The following is a 22453-nucleotide window of genomic DNA, read 5'->3' as shown; positions in this document are numbered from 1 at the left end:
AAGATCCTGACGTGTGAGAATGTTATGGACTTTCTGTTGTTTGCAGGGTGTAGTGACGTAGTTCAAGGGTACAAAAAATAAAAAAATCCTTTCAGGAGCCATAATCTGCCACAAACAGTACAAAACCAGGCGGAACTAATCTCTAGTCAAGACTACTGGCCGGCGTCGCCATGGCAAGCAGGCGCTGATTGAAAAGGCGGCAGCCAGTGCCGTCACAATGAGAGAAAGCTCTGCTAAAACGAGTCTTTACCCTACCTTTCTCTCGTCATATTGTAACATGTGAGGGATATGGGTGGATTTATGTATTAACTATACACATAATTGTGAATCTATACATGTCTGGAATAAAATCATCATCGTCATCATCATCGTGGAACCCTGCACACACAGCCTGCAGGCCACAGCCGACCCAACAGAAGGTACCTTGACCTTGCAAAACAATAATAAAAAAAAACAACCAACAACTATAAAACAAAATATGAACGTTATTGACTGTGATAGAATTGGGATGCCAGTCTCAAATGAAAATAAACAAGGAGATGCAGAGAATAAAACATTTTTATTTCTTATTAAACTTTTCTTTCAACCACCGATTAGGAAATGACAGGAAACTACAAAGACAAATAAGATTTTAGTATACACAGCAAAAACCATAATTTTTCAGATCAAGAGTTAAAAAACAATATCAAAGTTGGGTACAAAGTTGGGTTTGGTTTTGCTGTTTTGTGGAGCTCATGCCATTTAATTGGCCCCTAGGGATAAAAAAAGACAAAAAAAAAAGTGTTTTATTATTTCAACCATTAGACTCTGTGAGGAAACATTAGTTTTGAAGTGTCAGACTTACAAGTGATTGGCCCAATAGAGACGGGAGTCGCCGAAGCAGAGCTGGAAACAGAGCGACTTGTTCTCCTTCTGCTACAATACTACAAGGTACAGATGGAGGACGGGAGGAGGAGAAAGAGACAACGATTAGTTAAGATGAGAATAAGGGACATCCAAAAAAAAAAAAAAGCTTACTTGTCTGTCTATCTAGCAATACTAATATTTTTTTGTGCTGATGAAGTGAAAGTTGTGACTCACGGTGGAGCAGTTGTACTTCCCCCTGTCACAGAGGGTGAGGTTGCAGTGAAGAAACACGGTTCTGTGTTGCCCGTTTGGTAGGAAAAACAGAGCAGAGAAACGAGCCCGTGTTGATCTGCCGTTCTCGATCACCTGCACCTGCCGGGGGTCAACGGAACACCTTGCGGGGAAAGACGGAGGAGATCACTGGTGATGTTACTGGTTTACCACAAGGCATCTGCTGAGGCTGAGGAGGTGCACGTACTTGTTCTGGATCAAAGGGTATTTCACAGGAGTATGAGGGCTTCGAGAGTGACTCGCGAAGCAGTCCTCCAGGACAACCACAAAGCGTGGACCTCTGCCCTGCACAGAGACCCCCACATACAGTGGGCTGCCAACTGGGATGTTGACGGGGCCCGGTGGGTACGTTTCACTGAACGAAGGGTTACGGTACAGAGACATGGCAGGTGTGAATTGGCTGCCCAAGCCTGAAATACCACCTTCCTCCCTGTCAAAGAAAAAAAAAAAAAAAAACTGTTTTAAAAAACGTGAAAACAAGTCATCACATCCTGAAAGTCATCAAATTCTGGAGGTTTTCTAGTTTGAAGGCGAATGTTATTCAAACCACAAACCCAATGCAAAGTAAACTTGGGGTTCTACTTAATAATAATAACAATGCCAATAACAATAGTAATGATAATTCTGAAGTATTGTTTTTATTATACTAAAGAAAAGTAAATCAAATCAATGATTTTCACAGTTATTAATGTTAGCCCCACAAATAGCAAATGACGTCACTGAATGGTTACTTACACAAGGAAAGGGCTGATATACGCATCAAGGGTGCTGTCTGCCTCCAGAGGATACGTGCAGGAGATGGGAACTCTGCTTGGAGCGCTGAAGGATGAGTTTTGTGCTGAATAGATGAATATGTTGTTGACATATGTGACGTGTGTGCGGTTGGTCTGAAAGACAGATGATTAAGTTGTCAGTGGTTGGAAGAACAGGGGAAAGATAGAGCAGCTCTGGCACATGTGGAAGTAATTAGCCAATGATAAATAAGTTAAATTAATTTGAGCATACAGTCTTAAGTCTGATAATCCATACTGGATTATTACAACCTTGGAATATAAAAATGACTATGGATTAAGCATCCAGGCATCTGTAAACAGCACTGATGATGACATCGCTCATGATAAGATTTCTAACGAAGAAGATGTAGCAGGACATACAAGTACTTTTGTCAAAGAAAGAATTAATACCTTCATTAGGTTTCCACAGGCTCCTGGTTGAGTGTCGACTTCATACCAAATCCAGCCATTGCTCTGTCTGACCATGGTGCAGTTGCGATCAGCAAAGTGGCCAGACATTGGGTCGAACCCGTTATCGACCAGGCTACTTGCCTGCACCCGTACCTGCATTTTGCTCTGCTGACAATAAAGCGCAAAAGCATGCTGTGGTGGGTGCAGCGCTGGAGGGAAAGAAAACAAGGAAAGAAAGAAAAGAAAATGAGATCAAATCATTTATGACGGGGATTTTTGGAAATTAAAAATACCATTAGTGTTAGAACATGTTAAAGCATGGACATGCCCTCACCTTCACATACAACACTGGCGTCTTCAAAATGAGCACAGTCGTGGACCCCAAAGCCTGGATGCCTGCAGTCTGATATGGAGGGTTCATTTCCATCACAAAAGACGTCGTCCAACCAGATGGGCCCTCTGCCGGGTCCAAAGGCTGCACTAGATAAAGCCGATCGGGCCCTTCCACAGTCCAGCTGCCTGCACACCACGTTGGCATTGTCCAGGTCCCAGTGATCATCACACACTGTCCCCCACTGTCCAGCATGGAAGATCTCCACTCTGCCTGAGCAGCGGCTCCCAGAGTTGGCCAGCCTCACTGGTGAACTGGCTACATGGGAAAGAAAGGAAATTATAGGTGAGTAGGTGGGCAAAAACACAAACTGCAGTATGTCGAGCAGCACAAATCTGTACTCACCTTCACAGACGACTCCGGCATCCTCATGGTGGCCACAGTTGTGAGAACCAATCCCTTGGTGGCGGCATTGGGACAGCCTCGTTTCACTTCCTCTGCACATGACGTCGTCCATCCAGATGGGTCCTCTGCCTTGTCCAAAGCGTGCATTTGTTGGTGCCGAGAGAACTCTGCCACAGCCCAGCTGCCTGCACACCACCTCAGCATCGAGCACGTCCCAGTGATCATCACACACCGTCCCCCACTGTCCAAAGTGGAAGATCTCCACTCTGCCTGAGCAGGAGCTGTTTCCTCCATTGACCAGGCGGACTTCTCCCTCCACCGCCGCGTCGTTACCAGGTGGTGTGGTGATGTGAGACGGTGTTGGTAATGGAGGTCTGGCTGTGATGTTCACAGATGGACTGGTTGGCCAGGCTGTGCTGTTGCTGTCTGACAGACCTGAAAGAAAATATTCTGAGAACTTAGAAGACAACAACAGCCTGTGCAGAAGTAAACATTTCTCTGCACCACCGAGTTCATTTTATCATTTAATGTGAGCAAATCAAAATGATTTCATGAATGATTAGTGTCATGATCCTGCTCTCCCTCGCCCCTCCCTTCCTGAGAGTTTTCACTCCTCCCCCCTGTTCTCTCCTTCTTCCTCCTCCTGGTCACAGCTGTTTGTTATTGTCATTAGTGTGTGAATTTAGTTCCCCTCTCTTGTAGGTCTGGTTGCCAGTTCGTCTGCGTTCTCACACCATTCACACCCGACATTTTTTCCTCGTGTTGCCTTTGTGTTTTTTGACCTTCTGCCTGCCCGACTTTGCCTCCTGGATTTCCTCCTCTATCGCCTGTACTGGTTTTGACCTTGGACTGCCTGACTTTGGTTCTGCTGTGGTTTTTATAATAAACACTTTTGAACTGAGCTTCTTGTCTGCCGTGCAATTGAGTTCACGAACCCTGACAATTACCTTCACATATAACGCTGGAATCTTCAAAATGAGCACAGTTGTGGACCCCAAACCCTAGATGCCTGCAGTCTGATATGGAGGGTTCATTTCCATCACAAAAGACGTCGTCCAACCAGATGGGCCCTCTGCCGGGTCCAAAGGCTGCATTAGATAAAGCCGATCGGGCCCTTCCACAGTCCAGCTGCCTGCACACCACGTTGGCATTGTCCAGGTCCCAGTGATCATCACACACTGTCCCCCACTGTCCAGCATGGAAGATCTCCACTCTGCCTGAGCAGCGGCTCCCAGAGTTGGCCAGCCTCACTGGTGAACTGGCTACAAGGGAAAGAAAGGAAATTATAGGTGAGTAGGTGGGCAAAAACACAAACTGCAGTATGTCGAGCAGCACAAATCTGTACTCACCTTCACAGACGACTCCGGCATCCTCATGGTGGCCACAGTTGTGAGAACCAATCCCTTGGTGGCGGCATTGGGACAGCCTCGTTTCACTTCCTCTGCACATGACGTCGTCCATCCAGATGGGTCCTCTGCCTTGTCCAAAGCGTGCATTTGTTGGTGCCGAGAGAACTCTGCCACAGCCCAGCTGCCTGCACACCACCTCAGCATCGAGCACGTCCCAGTGATCATCACACACCGTCCCCCACTGTCCAAAGTGGAAGATCTCCACTCTGCCTGAGCAGGAGCTGTTTCCTCCATTGACCAGGCGGACTTCTCCCTCCACCGCCGCGTCGTTACCAGGTGGTGTGGTGATGTGAGACGGTGTTGGTAATGGAGGTCTGGCTGTGATGTTCACAGATGGACTGGTTGGCCAGGCTGTGCTGTTGCTGTCTGACAGACCTGAAAGAAAATATTCTGAGAACTTAGAAGACAACAACAGCCTGTGCAGAAGTAAACATTTCTCTGCACCACCGAGTTCATTTTATCATTTAATGTGAGCAAATCAAAATGATTTCATGAATGATTAGTGTCATGATCCTGCTCTCCCTCGCCCCTCCCTTCCTGAGAGTTTTCACTCCTCCCCCCTGTTCTCTCCCGCTTCCTCCTCCTGGTCACAGCTGTTTGTTATTGTCATTAGTGTGTGAATTTAGTTCCCCTCTCTTGTAGGTCTGGTTGCCAGTTCGTCTGCGTTCTCACACCATTCACACCCGACATTTTTTCCTCGTGTTGCCTTTGTGTTTTTTGACCTTCTGCCTGCCCGACTTTGCCTCCTGGATTTCCTCCTCTATCGCCTGTACTGGTTTTGACCTTGGACTGCCTGACTTTGGTTCTGCTGTGGTTTTTATAATAAACACTTTTGAACTGAGCTTCTTGTCTGCTGTGCAATTGAGTTCACGAACCCTGACAATTACCTTCACATATAACGCTGGAATCTTCAAAATGAGCACAGTTGTGGACCCCAAACCCTGGATGCCTGCAGTCTGATATGGAGGGTTCATTTCCATCACAAAAGACGTCGTCCAACCAGATGGGCCCTCTGCCGGGTCCAAAGGCTGCATGAGATAAAGCCGATCGGGCCCTTCCACAGTCCAGCTGCCTGCACACCACGTTGGCATTGTCCAGGTCCCAGTGATCATCACACACTGTCCCCCACTGTCCAGCATGGAAGATCTCCACTCTGCCTGAGCAGCGGCTCCCAGAGTTGGCCAGCCTCACTGGTGAACTGGCTACATGGGAAAGAAAGGAAATTATAGGTGAGTAGGTGGGCAAAAACACAAACTGCAGTATGTCGAGCAGCACAAATCTGTACTCACCTTCACAGACGACTCCGGCATCCTCATGGTGGCCACAGTTGTGAGAACCAATCCCTTGGTGGCGGCATTGGGACAGCCTCGTTTCACTTCCTCTGCACATGACGTCGTCCATCCAGATGGGTCCTCTGCCTTGTCCAAAGCGTGCATTTGTTGGTGCCGAGAGAACTCTGCCACAGCCCAGCTGCCTGCACACCACCTCAGCATCGAGCACGTCCCAGTGATCATCACACACCGTCCCCCACTGTCCAAAGTGGAAGATCTCCACTCTGCCTGAGCAGGAGCTGTTTCCTCCATTGACCAGGCGGACTTCTCCCTCCACCGCCGCGTCGTTACCAGGTGGTGTGGTGATGTGAGACGGTGTTGGTAATGGAGGTCTGGCTGTGATGTTCACAGATGGACTGGTTGGCCAGGCTGTGCTGTTGCTGTCTGACAGACCTGAAAGAAAATATTCTGAGAACTTAGAAGACAACAACAGCCTGTGCAGAAGTAAACATTTCTCTGCACCACCGAGTTCATTTTATCATTTAATGTGAGCAAATCAAAATGATTTCATGAATGATTAGTGTCATGATCCTGCTCTCCCTCGCCCCTCCCTTCCTGAGAGTTTTCACTCCTCCCCCCTGTTCTCTCCTTCTTCCTCCTCCTGGTCACAGCTGTTTGTTATTGTCATTAGTGTGTGAATTTAGTTCCCCTCTCTTGTAGGTCTGGTTGCCAGTTCGTCTGCGTTCTCACACCATTCACACCCGACATTTTTTCCTCGTGTTGCCTTTGTGTTTTTTGACCTTCTGCCTGCCCGACTTTGCCTCCTGGATTTCCTCCTCTATCGCCTGTACTGGTTTTGACCTTGGACTGCCTGACTTTGGTTCTGCTGTGGTTTTTATAATAAACACTTTTGAACTGAGCTTCTTGTCTGCCGTGCAATTGAGTTCACGAACCCTGACAATTACCTTCACATATAACGCTGGAATCTTCAAAATGAGCACAGTTGTGGACCCCAAACCCTAGATGCCTGCAGTCTGATATGGAGGGTTCATTTCCATCACAAAAGACGTCGTCCAACCAGATGGGCCCTCTGCCGGGTCCAAAGGCTGCATTAGATAAAGCCGATCGGGCCCTTCCACAGTCCAGCTGCCTGCACACCACGTTGGCATTGTCCAGGTCCCAGTGATCATCACACACTGTCCCCCACTGTCCAGCATGGAAGATCTCCACTCTGCCTGAGCAGCGGCTCCCAGAGTTGGCCAGCCTCACTGGTGAACTGGCTACAAGGGAAAGAAAGGAAATTATAGGTGAGTAGGTGGGCAAAAACACAAACTGCAGTATGTCGAGCAGCACAAATCTGTACTCACCTTCACAGACGACTCCGGCATCCTCATGGTGGCCACAGTTGTGAGAACCAATCCCTTGGTGGCGGCATTGGGACAGCCTCGTTTCACTTCCTCTGCACATGACGTCGTCCATCCAGATGGGTCCTCTGCCTTGTCCAAAGCGTGCATTTGTTGGTGCCGAGAGAACTCTGCCACAGCCCAGCTGCCTGCACACCACCTCAGCATCGAGCACGTCCCAGTGATCATCACACACCGTCCCCCACTGTCCAAAGTGGAAGATCTCCACTCTGCCTGAGCAGGAGCTGTTTCCTCCATTGACCAGGCGGACTTCTCCCTCCACCGCCGCGTCGTTACCAGGTGGTGTGGTGATGTGAGACGGTGTTGGTAATGGAGGTCTGGCTGTGATGTTCACAGATGGACTGGTTGGCCAGGCTGTGCTGTTGCTGTCTGACAGACCTGAAAGAAAATATTCTGAGAACTTAGAAGACAACAACAGCCTGTGCAGAAGTAAACATTTCTCTGCACCACCGAGTTCATTTTATCATTTAATGTGAGCAAATCAAAATGATTTCATGAATGATTAGTGTCATGATCCTGCTCTCCCTCGCCCCTCCCTTCCTGAGAGTTTTCACTCCTCCCCCCTGTTCTCTCCCGCTTCCTCCTCCTGGTCACAGCTGTTTGTTATTGTCATTAGTGTGTGAATTTAGTTCCCCTCTCTTGTAGGTCTGGTTGCCAGTTCGTCTGCGTTCTCACACCATTCACACCCGACATTTTTTCCTCGTGTTGCCTTTGTGTTTTTTGACCTTCTGCCTGCCCGACTTTGCCTCCTGGATTTCCTCCTCTATCGCCTGTACTGGTTTTGACCTTGGACTGCCTGACTTTGGTTCTGCTGTGGTTTTTATAATAAACACTTTTGAACTGAGCTTCTTGTCTGCTGTGCAATTGAGTTCACGAACCCTGACAATTACCTTCACATATAACGCTGGAATCTTCAAAATGAGCACAGTTGTGGACCCCAAACCCTGGATGCCTGCAGTCTGATATGGAGGGTTCATTTCCATCACAAAAGACGTCGTCCAACCAGATGGGCCCTCTGCCGGGTCCAAAGGCTGCATGAGATAAAGCCGATCGGGCCCTTCCACAGTCCAGCTGCCTGCACACCACGTTGGCATTGTCCAGGTCCCAGTGATCATCACACACTGTCCCCCACTGTCCAGCATGGAAGATCTCCACTCTGCCTGAGCAGCGGCTCCCAGAGTTGGCCAGCCTCACTGGTGAACTGGCTACATGGGAAAGAAAGGAAATTATAGGTGAGTAGGTGGGCAAAAACACAAACTGCAGTATGTCGAGCAGCACAAATCTGTACTCACCTTCACAGACGACTCCGGCATCCTCATGGTGGCCACAGTTGTGAGAACCAATCCCTTGGTGGCGGCATTGGGACAGCCTCGTTTCACTTCCTCTGCACATGACGTCGTCCATCCAGATGGGTCCTCTGCCTTGTCCAAAGCGTGCATTTGTTGGTGCCGAGAGAACTCTGCCACAGCCCAGCTGCCTGCACACCACCTCAGCATCGAGCACGTCCCAGTGATCATCACACACCGTCCCCCACTGTCCAAAGTGGAAGATCTCCACTCTGCCTGAGCAGGAGCTGTTTCCTCCATTGACCAGGCGGACTTCTCCCTCCACCGCCGCGTCGTTACCAGGTGGTGTGGTGATGTGAGACGGTGTTGGTAATGGAGGTCTGGCTGTGATGTTCACAGATGGACTGGTTGGCCAGGCTGTGCTGTTGCTGTCTGACAGACCTGAAAGAAAATATTCTGAGAACTTAGAAGACAACAACAGCCTGTGCAGAAGTAAACATTTCTCTGCACCACCGAGTTCATTTTATCATTTAATGTGAGCAAATCAAAATGATTTCATGAATGATTAGTGTCATGATCCTGCTCTCCCTCGCCCCTCCCTTCCTGAGAGTTTTCACTCCTCCCCCCTGTTCTCTCCTTCTTCCTCCTCCTGGTCACAGCTGTTTGTTATTGTCATTAGTGTGTGAATTTAGTTCCCCTCTCTTGTAGGTCTGGTTGCCAGTTCGTCTGCGTTCTCACACCATTCACACCCGACATTTTTTCCTCGTGTTGCCTTTGTGTTTTTTGACCTTCTGCCTGCCCGACTTTGCCTCCTGGATTTCCTCCTCTATCGCCTGTACTGGTTTTGACCTTGGACTGCCTGACTTTGGTTCTGCTGTGGTTTTTATAATAAACACTTTTGAACTGAGCTTCTTGTCTGCCGTGCAATTGAGTTCACGAACCCTGACAATTACCTTCACATATAACGCTGGAATCTTCAAAATGAGCACAGTTGTGGACCCCAAACCCTAGATGCCTGCAGTCTGATATGGAGGGTTCATTTCCATCACAAAAGACGTCGTCCAACCAGATGGGCCCTCTGCCGGGTCCAAAGGCTGCATTAGATAAAGCCGATCGGGCCCTTCCACAGTCCAGCTGCCTGCACACCACGTTGGCATTGTCCAGGTCCCAGTGATCATCACACACTGTCCCCCACTGTCCAGCATGGAAGATCTCCACTCTGCCTGAGCAGCGGCTCCCAGAGTTGGCCAGCCTCACTGGTGAACTGGCTACAAGGGAAAGAAAGGAAATTATAGGTGAGTAGGTGGGCAAAAACACAAACTGCAGTATGTCGAGCAGCACAAATCTGTACTCACCTTCACAGACGACTCCGGCATCCTCATGGTGGCCACAGTTGTGAGAACCAATCCCTTGGTGGCGGCATTGGGACAGCCTCGTTTCACTTCCTCTGCACATGACGTCGTCCATCCAGATGGGTCCTCTGCCTTGTCCAAAGCGTGCATTTGTTGGTGCCGAGAGAACTCTGCCACAGCCCAGCTGCCTGCACACCACCTCAGCATCGAGCACGTCCCAGTGATCATCACACACCGTCCCCCACTGTCCAAAGTGGAAGATCTCCACTCTGCCTGAGCAGGAGCTGTTTCCTCCATTGACCAGGCGGACTTCTCCCTCCACCGCCGCGTCGTTACCAGGTGGTGTGGTGATGTGAGACGGTGTTGGTAATGGAGGTCTGGCTGTGATGTTCACAGATGGACTGGTTGGCCAGGCTGTGCTGTTGCTGTCTGACAGACCTGAAAGAAAATATTCTGAGAACTTAGAAGACAACAACAGCCTGTGCAGAAGTAAACATTTCTCTGCGCCACCGAGTTCATTTTATCATTTAATGTGAGCAAATCAAAATGATTTCATGAATGATTAGTGTCATGATCCTGCTCTCCCTCGCCCCTCCCTTCCTGAGAGTTTTCACTCCTCCCCCCTGTTCTCTCCCGCTTCCTCCTCCTGGTCACAGCTGTTTGTTATTGTCATTAGTGTGTGAATTTAGTTCCCCTCTCTTGTAGGTCTGGTTGCCAGTTCGTCTGCGTTCTCACACCATTCACACCCGACATTTTTTCCTCGTGTTGCCTTTGTGTTTTTTGACCTTCTGCCTGCCCGACTTTGCCTCCTGGATTTCCTCCTCTATCGCCTGTACTGGTTTTGACCTTGGACTGCCTGACTTTGGTTCTGCTGTGGTTTTTATAATAAACACTTTTGAACTGAGCTTCTTGTCTGCCGTGCAATTGAGTTCACGAACCCTGACAATTACCTTCACATATAACGCTGGAATCTTCAAAATGAGCACAGTTGTGGACCCCAAACCCTAGATGCCTGCAGTCTGATATGGAGGGTTCATTTCCATCACAAAAGACGTCGTCCAACCAGATGGGCCCTCTGCCGGGTCCAAAGGCTGCATTAGATAAAGCCGATCGGGCCCTTCCACAGTCCAGCTGCCTGCACACCACGTTGGCATTGTCCAGGTCCCAGTGATCATCACACACTGTCCCCCACTGTCCAGCATGGAAGATCTCCACTCTGCCTGAGCAGCGGCTCCCAGAGTTGGCCAGCCTCACTGGTGAACTGGCTACAAGGGAAAGAAAGGAAATTATAGGTGAGTAGGTGGGCAAAAACACAAACTGCAGTATGTCGAGCAGCACAAATCTGTACTCACCTTCACAGACGACTCCGGCATCCTCATGGTGGCCACAGTTGTGAGAACCAATCCCTTGGTGGCGGCATTGGGACAGCCTCGTTTCACTTCCTCTGCACATGACGTCGTCCATCCAGATGGGTCCTCTGCCTTGTCCAAAGCGTGCATTTGTTGGTGCCGAGAGAACTCTGCCACAGCCCAGCTGCCTGCACACCACCTCAGCATCGAGCACGTCCCAGTGATCATCACACACCGTCCCCCACTGTCCAAAGTGGAAGATCTCCACTCTGCCTGAGCAGGAGCTGTTTCCTCCATTGACCAGGCGGACTTCTCCCTCCACCGCCGCGTCGTTACCAGGTGGTGTGGTGATGTGAGACGGTGTTGGTAATGGAGGTCTGGCTGTGATGTTCACAGATGGACTGGTTGGCCAGGCTGTGCTGTTGCTGTCTGACAGACCTGAAAGAAAATATTCTGAGAACTTAGAAGACAACAACAGCCTGTGCAGAAGTAAACATTTCTCTGCACCACCGAGTTCATTTTATCATTTAATGTGAGCAAATCAAAATGATTTCATGAATGATTAGTGTCATGATCCTGCTCTCCCTCGCCCCTCCCTTCCTGAGAGTTTTCACTCCTCCCCCCTGTTCTCTCCTTCTTCCTCCTCCTGGTCACAGCTGTTTGTTATTGTCATTAGTGTGTGAATTTAGTTCCCCTCTCTTGTAGGTCTGGTTGCCAGTTCGTCTGCGTTCTCACACCATTCACACCCGACATTTTTTCCTCGTGTTGCCTTTGTGTTTTTTGACCTTCTGCCTGCCCGACTTTGCCTCCTGGATTTCCTCCTCTATCGCCTGTACTGGTTTTGACCTTGGACTGCCTGACTTTGGTTCTGCTGTGGTTTTTATAATAAACACTTTTGAACTGAGCTTCTTGTCTGCCGTGCAATTGAGTTCACGAACCCTGACAATTACCTTCACATATAACGCTGGAATCTTCAAAATGAGCACAGTTGTGGACCCCAAACCCTAGATGCCTGCAGTCTGATATGGAGGGTTCATTTCCATCACAAAAGACGTCGTCCAACCAGATGGGCCCTCTGCCGGGTCCAAAGGCTGCATTAGATAAAGCCGATCGGGCCCTTCCACAGTCCAGCTGCCTGCACACCACGTTGGCATTGTCCAGGTCCCAGTGATCATCACACACTGTCCCCCACTGTCCAGCATGGAAGATCTCCACTCTGCCTGAGCAGCGGCTCCCAGAGTTGGCCAGCCTCACTGGTGAACTGGCTACAAGGGAAAGAAAGGAAATTATAGGTGAGAAGGTGGGCAAAAACACAAACTGCAGTATGTCGAGCAGCACAAATCTGTACTCACCTTCACAGACGACTCCGGCATCCTCATGGTGGCCACAGTTGTGAGAACCAATCCCTTGGTGGCGGCATTGGGACAGCCTCGTTTCACTTCCTCTGCACATGACGTCGTCCATCCAGATGGGTCCTCTGCCTTGTCCAAAGCGTGCATTTGTTGGTGCCGAGAGAACTCTGCCACAGCCCAGCTGCCTGCACACCACCTCAGCATCGAGCACGTCCCAGTGATCATCACACACCGTCCCCCACTGTCCAAAGTGGAAGATCTCCACTCTGCCTGAGCAGGAGCTGTTTCCTCCATTGACCAGGCGGACTTCTCCCTCCACCGCCGCGTCGTTACCAGGTGGTGTGGTGATGTGAGACGGTGTTGGTAATGGAGGTCTGGCTGTGATGTTCACAGATGGACTGGTTGGCCAGGCTGTGCTGTTGCTGTCTGACAGACCTGAAAGAAAATATTCTGAGAACTTAGAAGACAACAACAGCCTGTGCAGAAGTAAACATTTCTCTGCACCACCGAGTTCATTTTATCATTTAATGTGAGCAAATCAAAATGATTTCATGAATGATTAGTGTCATGATCCTGCTCTCCCTCGCCCCTCCCTTCCTGAGAGTTTTCACTCCTCCCCCCTGTTCTCTCCTTCTTCCTCCTCCTGGTCACAGCTGTTTGTTATTGTCATTAGTGTGTGAATTTAGTTCCCCTCTCTTGTAGGTCTGGTTGCCAGTTCGTCTGCGTTCTCACACCATTCACACCCGACATTTTTTCCTCGTGTTGCCTTTGTGTTTTTTGACCTTCTGCCTGCCCGACTTTGCCTCCTGGATTTCCTCCTCTATCGCCTGTACTGGTTTTGACCTTGGACTGCCTGACTTTGGTTCTGCTGTGGTTTTTATAATAAACACTTTTGAACTGAGCTTCTTGTCTGCCGTGCAATTGAGTTCACGAACCCTGACAATTACCTTCACATATAACGCTGGAATCTTCAAAATGAGCACAGTTGTGGACCCCAAACCCTAGATGCCTGCAGTCTGATATGGAGGGTTCATTTCCATCACAAAAGACGTCGTCCAACCAGATGGGCCCTCTGCCGGGTCCAAAGGCTGCATTAGATAAAGCCGATCGGGCCCTTCCACAGTCCAGCTGCCTGCACACCACGTTGGCATTGTCCAGGTCCCAGTGATCATCACACACTGTCCCCCACTGTCCAGCATGGAAGATCTCCACTCTGCCTGAGCAGCGGCTCCCAGAGTTGGCCAGCCTCACTGGTGAACTGGCTACAAGGGAAAGAAAGGAAATTATAGGTGAGAAGGTGGGCAAAAACACAAACTGCAGTATGTCGAGCAGCACAAATCTGTACTCACCTTCACAGACGACTCCGGCATCCTCATGGTGGCCACAGTTGTGAGAACCAATCCCTTGGTGGCGGCATTGGGACAGCCTCGTTTCACTTCCTCTGCACATGACGTCGTCCATCCAGATGGGTCCTCTGCCTTGTCCAAAGCGTGCATTTGTTGGTGCCGAGAGAACTCTGCCACAGCCCAGCTGCCTGCACACCACCTCAGCATCGAGCACGTCCCAGTGATCATCACACACCGTCCCCCACTGTCCAAAGTGGAAGATCTCCACTCTGCCTGAGCAGGAGCTGTTTCCTCCATTGACCAGGCGGACTTCTCCCTCCACCGCCGCGTCGTTACCAGGTGGTGTGGTGATGTGAGACGGTGTTGGTAATGGAGGTCTGGCTGTGATGTTCACAGATGGACTGGTTGGCCAGGCTGTGCTGTTGCTGTCTGACAGACCTGAAAGAAAATATTCTGAGAACTTAGAAGACAACAACAGCCTGTGCAGAAGTAAACATTTCTCTGCACCACCGAGTTCATTTTATCATTTAATGTGAGCAAATCAAAATGATTTCATGAATGATTAGTGTCATGATCCTGCTCTCCCTCGCCCCTCCCTTCCTGAGAGTTTTCACTCCTCCCCCCTGTTCTCTCCCGCTTCCTCCTCCTGGTCACAGCTGTTTGTTATTGTCATTAGTGTGTGAATTTAGTTCCCCTCTCTTGTAGGTCTGGTTGCCAGTTCGTCTGCGTTCTCACACCATTCACACCCGACATTTTTTCCTCGTGTTGCCTTTGTGTTTTTTGACCTTCTGCCTGCCCGACTTTGCCTCCTGGATTTCCTCCTCTATCGCCTGTACTGGTTTTGACCTTGGACTGCCTGACTTTGGTTCTGCTGTGGTTTTTATAATAAACACTTTTGAACTGAGCTTCTTGTCTGCTGTGCAATTGAGTTCACGAACCCTGACAATTACCTTCACATATAACGCTGGAATCTTCAAAATGAGCACAGTTGTGGACCCCAAACCCTGGATGCCTGCAGTCTGATATGGAGGGTTCATTTCCATCACAAAAGACGTCGTCCAACCAGATGGGCCCTCTGCCGGGTCCAAAGGCTGCATGAGATAAAGCCGATCGGGCCCTTCCACAGTCCAGCTGCCTGCACACCACGTTGGCATTGTCCAGGTCCCAGTGATCATCACACACTGTCCCCCACTGTCCAGCATGGAAGATCTCCACTCTGCCTGAGCAGCGGCTCCCAGAGTTGGCCAGCCTCACTGGTGAACTGGCTACAAGGGAAAGAAAGGAAATTATAGGTGAGTAGGTGGGCAAAAACACAAACTGCAGTATGTCGAGCAGCACAAATCTGTACTCACCTTCACAGACGACTCCGGCATCCTCATGGTGGCCACAGTTGTGAGAACCAATCCCTTGGTGGCGGCATTGGGACAGCCTCGTTTCACTTCCTCTGCACATGACGTCGTCCATCCAGATGGGTCCTCTGCCTTGTCCAAAGCGTGCATTTGTTGGTGCCGAGAGAACTCTGCCACAGCCCAGCTGCCTGCACACCACCTCAGCATCGAGCACGTCCCAGTGATCATCACACACCGTCCCCCACTGTCCAAAGTGGAAGATCTCCACTCTGCCTGAGCAGGAGCTGTTTCCTCCATTGACCAGGCGGACTTCTCCCTCCACCGCCGCGTCGTTACCAGGTGGTGTGGTGATGTGAGACGGTGTTGGTAATGGAGGTCTGGCTGTGATGTTCACAGATGGACTGGTTGGCCAGGCTGTGCTGTTGCTGTCTGACAGACCTGAAAGAAAATATTCTGAGAACTTAGAAGACAACAACAGCCTGTGCAGAAGTAAACATTTCTCTGCACCACCGAGTTCATTTTATCATTTAATGTGAGCAAATCAAAATGATTTCATGAATGATTAGTGTCATGATCCTGCTCTCCCTCGCCCCTCCCTTCCTGAGAGTTTTCACTCCTCCCCCCTGTTCTCTCCCGCTTCCTCCTCCTGGTCACAGCTGTTTGTTATTGTCATTAGTGTGTGAATTTAGTTCCCCTCTCTTGTAGGTCTGGTTGCCAGTTCGTCTGCGTTCTCACACCATTCACACCCGACATTTTTTCCTCGTGTTGCCTTTGTGTTTTTTGACCTTCTGCCTGCCCGACTTTGCCTCCTGGATTTCCTCCTCTATCGCCTGTACTGGTTTTGACCTTGGACTGCCTGACTTTGGTTCTGCTGTGGTTTTTATAATAAACACTTTTGAACTGAGCTTCTTGTCTGCTGTGCAATTGAGTTCACGAACCCTGACAATTACCTTCACATATAACGCTGGAATCTTCAAAATGAGCACAGTTGTGGACCCCAAACCCTGGATGCCTGCAGTCTGATATGGAGGGTTCATTTCCATCACAAAAGACGTCGTCCAACCAGATGGGCCCTCTGCCGGGTCCAAAGGCTGCATGAGATAAAGCCGATCGGGCCCTTCCACAGTCCAGCTGCCTGCACACCACGTTGGCATTGTCCAGGTCCCAGTGATCATCACACACTGTCCCCCACTGTCCAGCATGGAAGATCTCCACTCTGCCTGAGCAGCGGCTCCCAGAGTTGGCCAGCCTCACTGGTGAACTGGCTACAAGGGAAAGAAAGGAAATTATAGGTGAGTAGGTGGGCAAAAACACAAACTGCAGTATGTCGAGCAGCACAAATCTGTACTCACCTTCACAGACGACTCCGGCATCCTCATGGTGGCCACAGTTGTGAGAACCAATCCCTTGGTGGCGGCATTGGGACAGCCTCGTTTCACTTCCTCTGCACATGACGTCGTCCATCCAGATGGGTCCTCTGCCTTGTCCAAAGCGTGCATTTGTTGGTGCCGAGAGAACTCTGCCACAGCCCAGCTGCCTGCACACCACCTCAGCATCGAGCACGTCCCAGTGATCATCACACACCGTCCCCCACTGTCCAAAGTGGAAGATCTCCACTCTGCCTGAGCAGGAGCTGTTTCCTCCATTGACCAGGCGGACTTCTCCCTCCACCGCCGCGTCGTTACCAGGTGGTGTGGTGATGTGAGACGGTGTTGGTAATGGAGGTCTGGCTGTGATGTTCACAGATGGACTGGTTGGCCAGGCTGTGCTGTTGCTGTCTGACAGACCTGAAAGAAAATATTCTGAGAACTTAGAAGACAACAACAGCCTGTGCAGAAGTAAACATTTCTCTGCACCACCGAGTTCATTTTATCATTTAATGTGAGCAAATCAAAATGATTTCATGAATGATTAGTGTCATGATCCTGCTCTCCCTCGCCCCTCCCTTCCTGAGAGTTTTCACTCCTCCCCCCTGTTCTCTCCCGCTTCCTCCTCCTGGTCACAGCTGTTTGTTATTGTCATTAGTGTGTGAATTTAGTTCCCCTCTCTTGTAGGTCTGGTTGCCAGTTCGTCTGCGTTCTCACACCATTCACACCCGACATTTTTTCCTCGTGTTGCCTTTGTGTTTTTTGACCTTCTGCCTGCCCGACTTTGCCTCCTGGATTTCCTCCTCTATCGCCTGTACTGGTTTTGACCTTGGACTGCCTGACTTTGGTTCTGCTGTGGTTTTTATAATAAACACTTTTGAACTGAGCTTCTTGTCTGCCGTGCAATTGAGTTCACGAACCCTGACAATTACCTTCACATATAACGCTGGAATCTTCAAAATGAGCACAGTTGTGGACCCCAAACCCTAGATGCCTGCAGTCTGATATGGAGGGTTCATTTCCATCACAAAAGACGTCGTCCAACCAGATGGGCCCTCTGCCGGGTCCAAAGGCTGCCTTAGATAAAGCCGATCGGGCCCTTCCACAGTCCAGCTGCCTGCACACCACGTTGGCATTGTCCAGGTCCCAGTGATCATCACACACTGTCCCCCACTGTCCAGCATGGAAGATCTCCACTCTGCCTGAGCAGCGGCTCCCAGAGTTGGCCAGCCTCACTGGTGAACTGGCTACAAGGGAAAGAAAGGAAATTATAGGTGAGTAGGTGGGCAAAAACACAAACTGCAGTATGTCGAGCAGCACAAATCTGTACTCACCTTCACAGACGACTCCGGCATCCTCATGGTGGCCACAGTTGTGAGAACCAATCCCTTGGTGGCGGCATTGGGACAGCCTCGTTTCACTTCCTCTGCACATGACGTCGTCCATCCAGATGGGTCCTCTGCCTTGTCCAAAGCGTGCATTTGTTGGTGCCGAGAGAACTCTGCCACAGCCCAGCTGCCTGCACACCACCTCAGCATCGAGCACGTCCCAGTGATCATCACACACCGTCCCCCACTGTCCAAAGTGGAAGATCTCCACTCTGCCTGAGCAGGAGCTGTTTCCTCCATTGACCAGGCGGACTTCTCCCTCCACCGCCGCGTCGTTACCAGGTGGTGTGGTGATGTCGTGAGACGGTGTTGTTCTGTAAGGTGGTGTTGTGGTCCAGTAAGATGGTTCTGTGGTTGTGGTGAAATACTCGGGGCCCAACGGCTCTGTTAAAAAAAAGCGAATATATTTTAATGCACAAATTTAACTTGTGTGAATGCGTGTGAAGATATTTCTTTACAATCATTACCTGAACAGTATGCAAGTGAACATGCCGTTGGCACCACCAGTTTGTAGACATAGTACCGTCCATAGCAGCGTTTAACTTGGATTTGGTGATTTGCGAAGTGGCAGCAATCGTTGACCCAGTGATTGCACACAGTGCGATTTACAATTACTCCCGATTCTGTGGGATGAGGTTCAACTAACCACAACGGAGCATGTGTCCCGCACCTATGCATCTCTGGACACCTCTCCGGGATACGAGCATTGACTTGCTCCAGGAACATACGATACCAGCCTTGCCAGCGGCGATCTTGATCACAACGGACTCCATTCCCACTTAAATTTGTTGAACGCCATTCGTCGTTCAGTACAGTGTAGACGTGACAGGGGTCAACACACTGAGAAGTGCCATTCATCAAGATGCAGTCCATGCCTCTCGGACAAACTCTCCCTCTGCAGACAGCCTGGAAAGACTTTGATGAAGCATCTGATTTGAATGCTGACATGGACTCAAGGCATTCAAAGGAGCCTGGTGTGTTTTTGCAAATCTGATTTGAGTTGCAGGGAGGGTCTGGGAGGGAGCACTCGTCGACGTCCACGCACCCCTTTTCTGGCGACCAGCGGTATCCCGGGTTGCAGCAGGACGAGTCACTGCACAGTTTGACGTCATAGCAGGTCAGACCATCACCCACAAAGCCATCTTTGCACGAACAAGTGTAAGGTCCGAGGTCCGAGAATGTGTCTCCACGTTCTTTTCGATCCACGCAGAAAGCCTCATCGTGACATGAGTCACAGCTTGTGGTTTGGATTCCTGTTGAACCGCAAATGGACAGTTTCACATTTCCTGTAATTAAAATCACGAAACTCAAAATGAGCGCTACATATTAGTACATATTGTGTTGTGTATTTATATCAATGCCAGGTCACATTTCCTAAAAAAAAAAAAAAAAGATGAAATGAGTTCATGCCACATTTTAATGGTTATTTGATATCTCACATTTTCAACTGTACACAGTATATTGCAGACCTGAAATATTCACAACATGTGGTATGCAGATTTACCGGTAGAACATGAATCATCCAGATGCCTGAGGCACACATGACCAGGTTTAATAAGTATTTCAGAGTCCAAAGAAACAAGGAGAAACAGCTTTTAGTTCCTACCCTATTCACCTGAGGAACAAATTACCTGAATACACTCACTTATTTTAACCAGGCCTTAAAAGCACTATTATCTGCTCGGAGCTTTCCAATAAACAATAGATTTTACTTATTCTATTATCTTTAAAATGATAAATTGTTCCCCCCTATCACTTAATTTTAATATACTTCCTTCATTTCCTTGTAAAGTACCGTAAATTGCTATGTATCTGAATGGTGCTATACACTGTAAGGAAATTTGCTTCCATTTTCCTCCCACAGTTAAAAAAAAAAACCCAAAAAACCTCCATTTGAGATTACTTGACATTTTGTGAATTTGAGTCAGTGTGAACTGGTCCTGTGATGAACTACTGGCCTGCACATGTTGCGCTCTGAATTTGATTGAATAGTTTAGAAGATGGTGAAAGATAAGTATAAAGTCATATTTACATATCTACGGCGACATGTGAAAGAAGGTACGGCGTATTAATCATATGAAACATATATCCATTAGTGTTTAAAAAAAAAAAAGAGTAAAAGTCTAAAAAAAAAATCTAATTTCAATAACTATTCACCTTATCTTAGTTGACAGAAAAGCGAGTGGTTTTACCTGAGGTGCTTCCTGTGAAAATATGCAGAAGTACGAGCAAAAGCAGGGCCCCTGGTTCCCCCATCGTTCAGCAGCAACGCAGTGACCGGGTGCGAAACAGGTGCAGTGTGACTACGGAGCAGAGCCGTGGGAATTTATAGGCCTGTTTAATCTGTCTAACCTGTCTAACCCTAACCCTGTGTCAAAGGACAATTACAATTGTGCAAAACATAAATGAGCCAACAAAAGCAGCAATTCCAATGACGTGGGTTGAGTTACTTATGAAACAGAACGAGACAAGTGGGGTCAATTTAAATTGAACTGGCACGCGAACAAAAAAGTGTGGGGCAATGTAGTTCCTGGTTCTTCAATTAATCTAAGGTCACTTATTGAAACTTCAAGGAAGTCTCACATGTTTGCGCAGCCAACATACACACCTTTGCGGCCAGAGTCATTAAAAACCAAAGCCAACTTCCAGTAACTTATAACCAGGAACATATCATGTCCAGTGTACACTGTAGACTGTAGTCTTTATCTTCTGAGTGATCACGTCCTTGAGTCTGGAGAAACTAAAGAAATGAAACATAACCCACTCTATACATTCACACTTTTTTTTTTTTTAATGAGTAATTCTGTAGCTTTTTTAGTTCTCGGGACACATTTATGACAAAAAAGAAAAAGAAAAACATCATATATCAGACTAGCAAACTTTACTTTTAACACTGAGTTTTCAACCTCCAGAGAAAATGATTTCTGACGTCTGTTTCTGGTATTTCACTGATATCTTCTCTTAAGAATGACACTCTGCATTCATCCATGCGTCTTCCTTCACTACATAGAGTCCAGATATCTTTGTCCCCCTTAACTTCCTCCAGCTCCTCTGGGTTAAAACCCCAAAGCTGCTTCAGAACCAAACCAGAGATTTAGTCTCTCCAGCAGGTTCTGGGTCGAACTTTGGGCCTCAACAAATGGCCTTGATAAACCTCAAATAGGATGTGAACTGGGGGCGACTTGATCAGATAAACAAACAACCTCGACTGGCTGATTCTGCAGCCCAACTTTCATTTTAATTGCTCTTCATCATGATTCACTGAATGTAAAACTCAGCCCATGTTTCCAGTGATCTTTTGTTTCGATCACTTCCTTATATTCCAAGAACACGTGTTGACCTACTTAATGTTTTTCCATCGGCAGCTTTCACCGATTGGAAGTCAGACAAGCCTTTAATTGACCGTGGTTGAATTGAGAGAAAGTAAAAGCCAAGTCAAGAATGTTCTTCTGAAAATGCAAATAAAGGCCATTTGCAAAGTTCTTAATCGCCTCTTCAGAGTCTTGATAATGTGTTTGATGGGTGTCCGGCATTCCATTGAAACATTGTGTGTTCTGACTCATCTCAATACAAAAACAACTGTGCATGAGAAATGAAACTGAACTGGATGACAAGTCAGGATGAGTAGCCCACCGATTTCCCCCCCCCCCCCCCCCCCCATTACTTATTATTATTGCTTTTAATTAATTTGAATTATTCTTTCTTGTTTGTTTGTTTTGTTGTTGTTTTTTTTTAATATATATTTTATTTAAATTTTTTATTTATATGTATGGGGTTAAATCAAAGAAAATAATTAATTTTGATGTGTGTTTATTGTAAGTTGTACATTGTTTAATAAAAAGACCCTTGAAAGAAAAAGGATGATGAATGGATTAAATGTAATGTAATTGAGAACTGCTCAAACACTTCACCGTGTCACACCTTGGACATCTGGAATTTGGAACACACACACACACACACACACACACACACACACACACACACACACACACACACACACACACACACACACACACACACACACACACACACACACTGTCTAGGTCTGGGTCCTTCGAATCCGCACAGACAGGGAGTGACAATCTTTCTCCCCGAGAAGAGAGAAAAGGATACACAGTGAGTTATAAACCTACAAACCTTGAGAATGGATTAACACAGGAGTTTATTACAAAAGACAGAAAAAGTACCGGCCTTTACAAGAATATTCTTGGGCTTTAAAGCATTTCACCCCGAAAGGATCCTGCTCCAGAACCACCTCAGCAGAGAGAGCAGAGAGAATGAGAATCAGAGAGAGCTTCTGAGCTCGCGCCAGAAATGCTGTGTCTTTCATAGTCTGGCCGTCAGTCTCCGCCTTCCGGTGCCTGTTTGATGGGGGGTTTAAGGGGGGCTTCTGTCTTGCAGATAAAAGGGAAGTTGCTGAGGCACATCCCCCAGTGAGCTTCACACAAACACAGATTTGCATTCAAACCCCCATCGCATGTCTTTCACCCCCGAGGCTTATCT

At 48.3% G+C, this 22453-nt stretch overlaps 3 protein-coding genes and 1 long non-coding RNA gene across 4 annotated transcripts in view; all 4 read right to left on the bottom strand.

Annotated features, from left to right (window-relative positions):
• The window catches only part of LOC308145072 (scavenger receptor cysteine-rich domain-containing protein DMBT1-like), a gene marked incomplete at both ends in the record, with an annotated part of 128229 nt that overhangs the window by 53001 nt on the left and 52775 nt on the right, over window positions 1-22453 (bottom strand). The window contains 13 exons of the mRNA XM_080516405.1: window positions 3050-3507; window positions 4407-4719; window positions 5748-6190; window positions 6703-7539; window positions 8226-8366; window positions 8454-8766; window positions 9795-10237; window positions 10750-11586; window positions 12099-12813; window positions 13842-14284; window positions 14971-15111; window positions 15199-15511; window positions 17889-18298. Coding sequence (XP_080372531.1) covers window positions 3050-3507; window positions 4407-4719; window positions 5748-6190; window positions 6703-7539; window positions 8226-8366; window positions 8454-8766; window positions 9795-10237; window positions 10750-11586; window positions 12099-12813; window positions 13842-14284; window positions 14971-15111; window positions 15199-15511; window positions 17889-18298 — 5807 coding nt within the window. The remainder of the gene's footprint in view (window positions 1-3049; window positions 3508-4406; window positions 4720-5747; window positions 6191-6702; window positions 7540-8225; window positions 8367-8453; window positions 8767-9794; window positions 10238-10749; window positions 11587-12098; window positions 12814-13841; window positions 14285-14970; window positions 15112-15198; window positions 15512-17888; window positions 18299-22453) is intronic.
• On the bottom strand, window positions 541-928 carry LOC308128629. Its single transcript, XR_013936580.1, has 2 exons — window positions 845-928; window positions 541-752 (listed from the first exon to the last, which is right to left on the bottom strand). It is a non-coding gene; the product is annotated as an uncharacterized lncRNA (long non-coding RNA).
• Window positions 1039-2480, bottom strand: LOC308149084 (uromodulin-like; the record flags this gene model as incomplete). The annotated part of the gene is made up of 4 exons (XM_080520727.1): window positions 1039-1240; window positions 1325-1567; window positions 1873-2024; window positions 2322-2480. The coding sequence occupies 4 exons, from the start codon at window positions 2478-2480 to the stop codon at window positions 1039-1041; spliced, it is 756 nt and encodes a 251-aa protein (XP_080376853.1).
• Window positions 15528-17297, bottom strand: LOC308149083 (scavenger receptor cysteine-rich domain-containing group B protein-like; the record flags this gene model as incomplete). Its single annotated transcript, XM_080520726.1, has 3 exons — window positions 15528-15633; window positions 16199-16982; window positions 17291-17297. The coding sequence occupies 3 exons, from the start codon at window positions 17295-17297 to the stop codon at window positions 15528-15530; spliced, it is 897 nt and encodes a 298-aa protein (XP_080376852.1).

This window comes from Blennius ocellaris (assembly GCF_963422515.1).
Source record: "Blennius ocellaris genome assembly, chromosome: 3".
Lineage (NCBI taxonomy): Eukaryota > Metazoa > Chordata > Actinopteri > Blenniiformes > Blenniidae > Blennius > Blennius ocellaris.
This window is presented reverse-complemented; position numbering and strand designations above follow the sequence as displayed.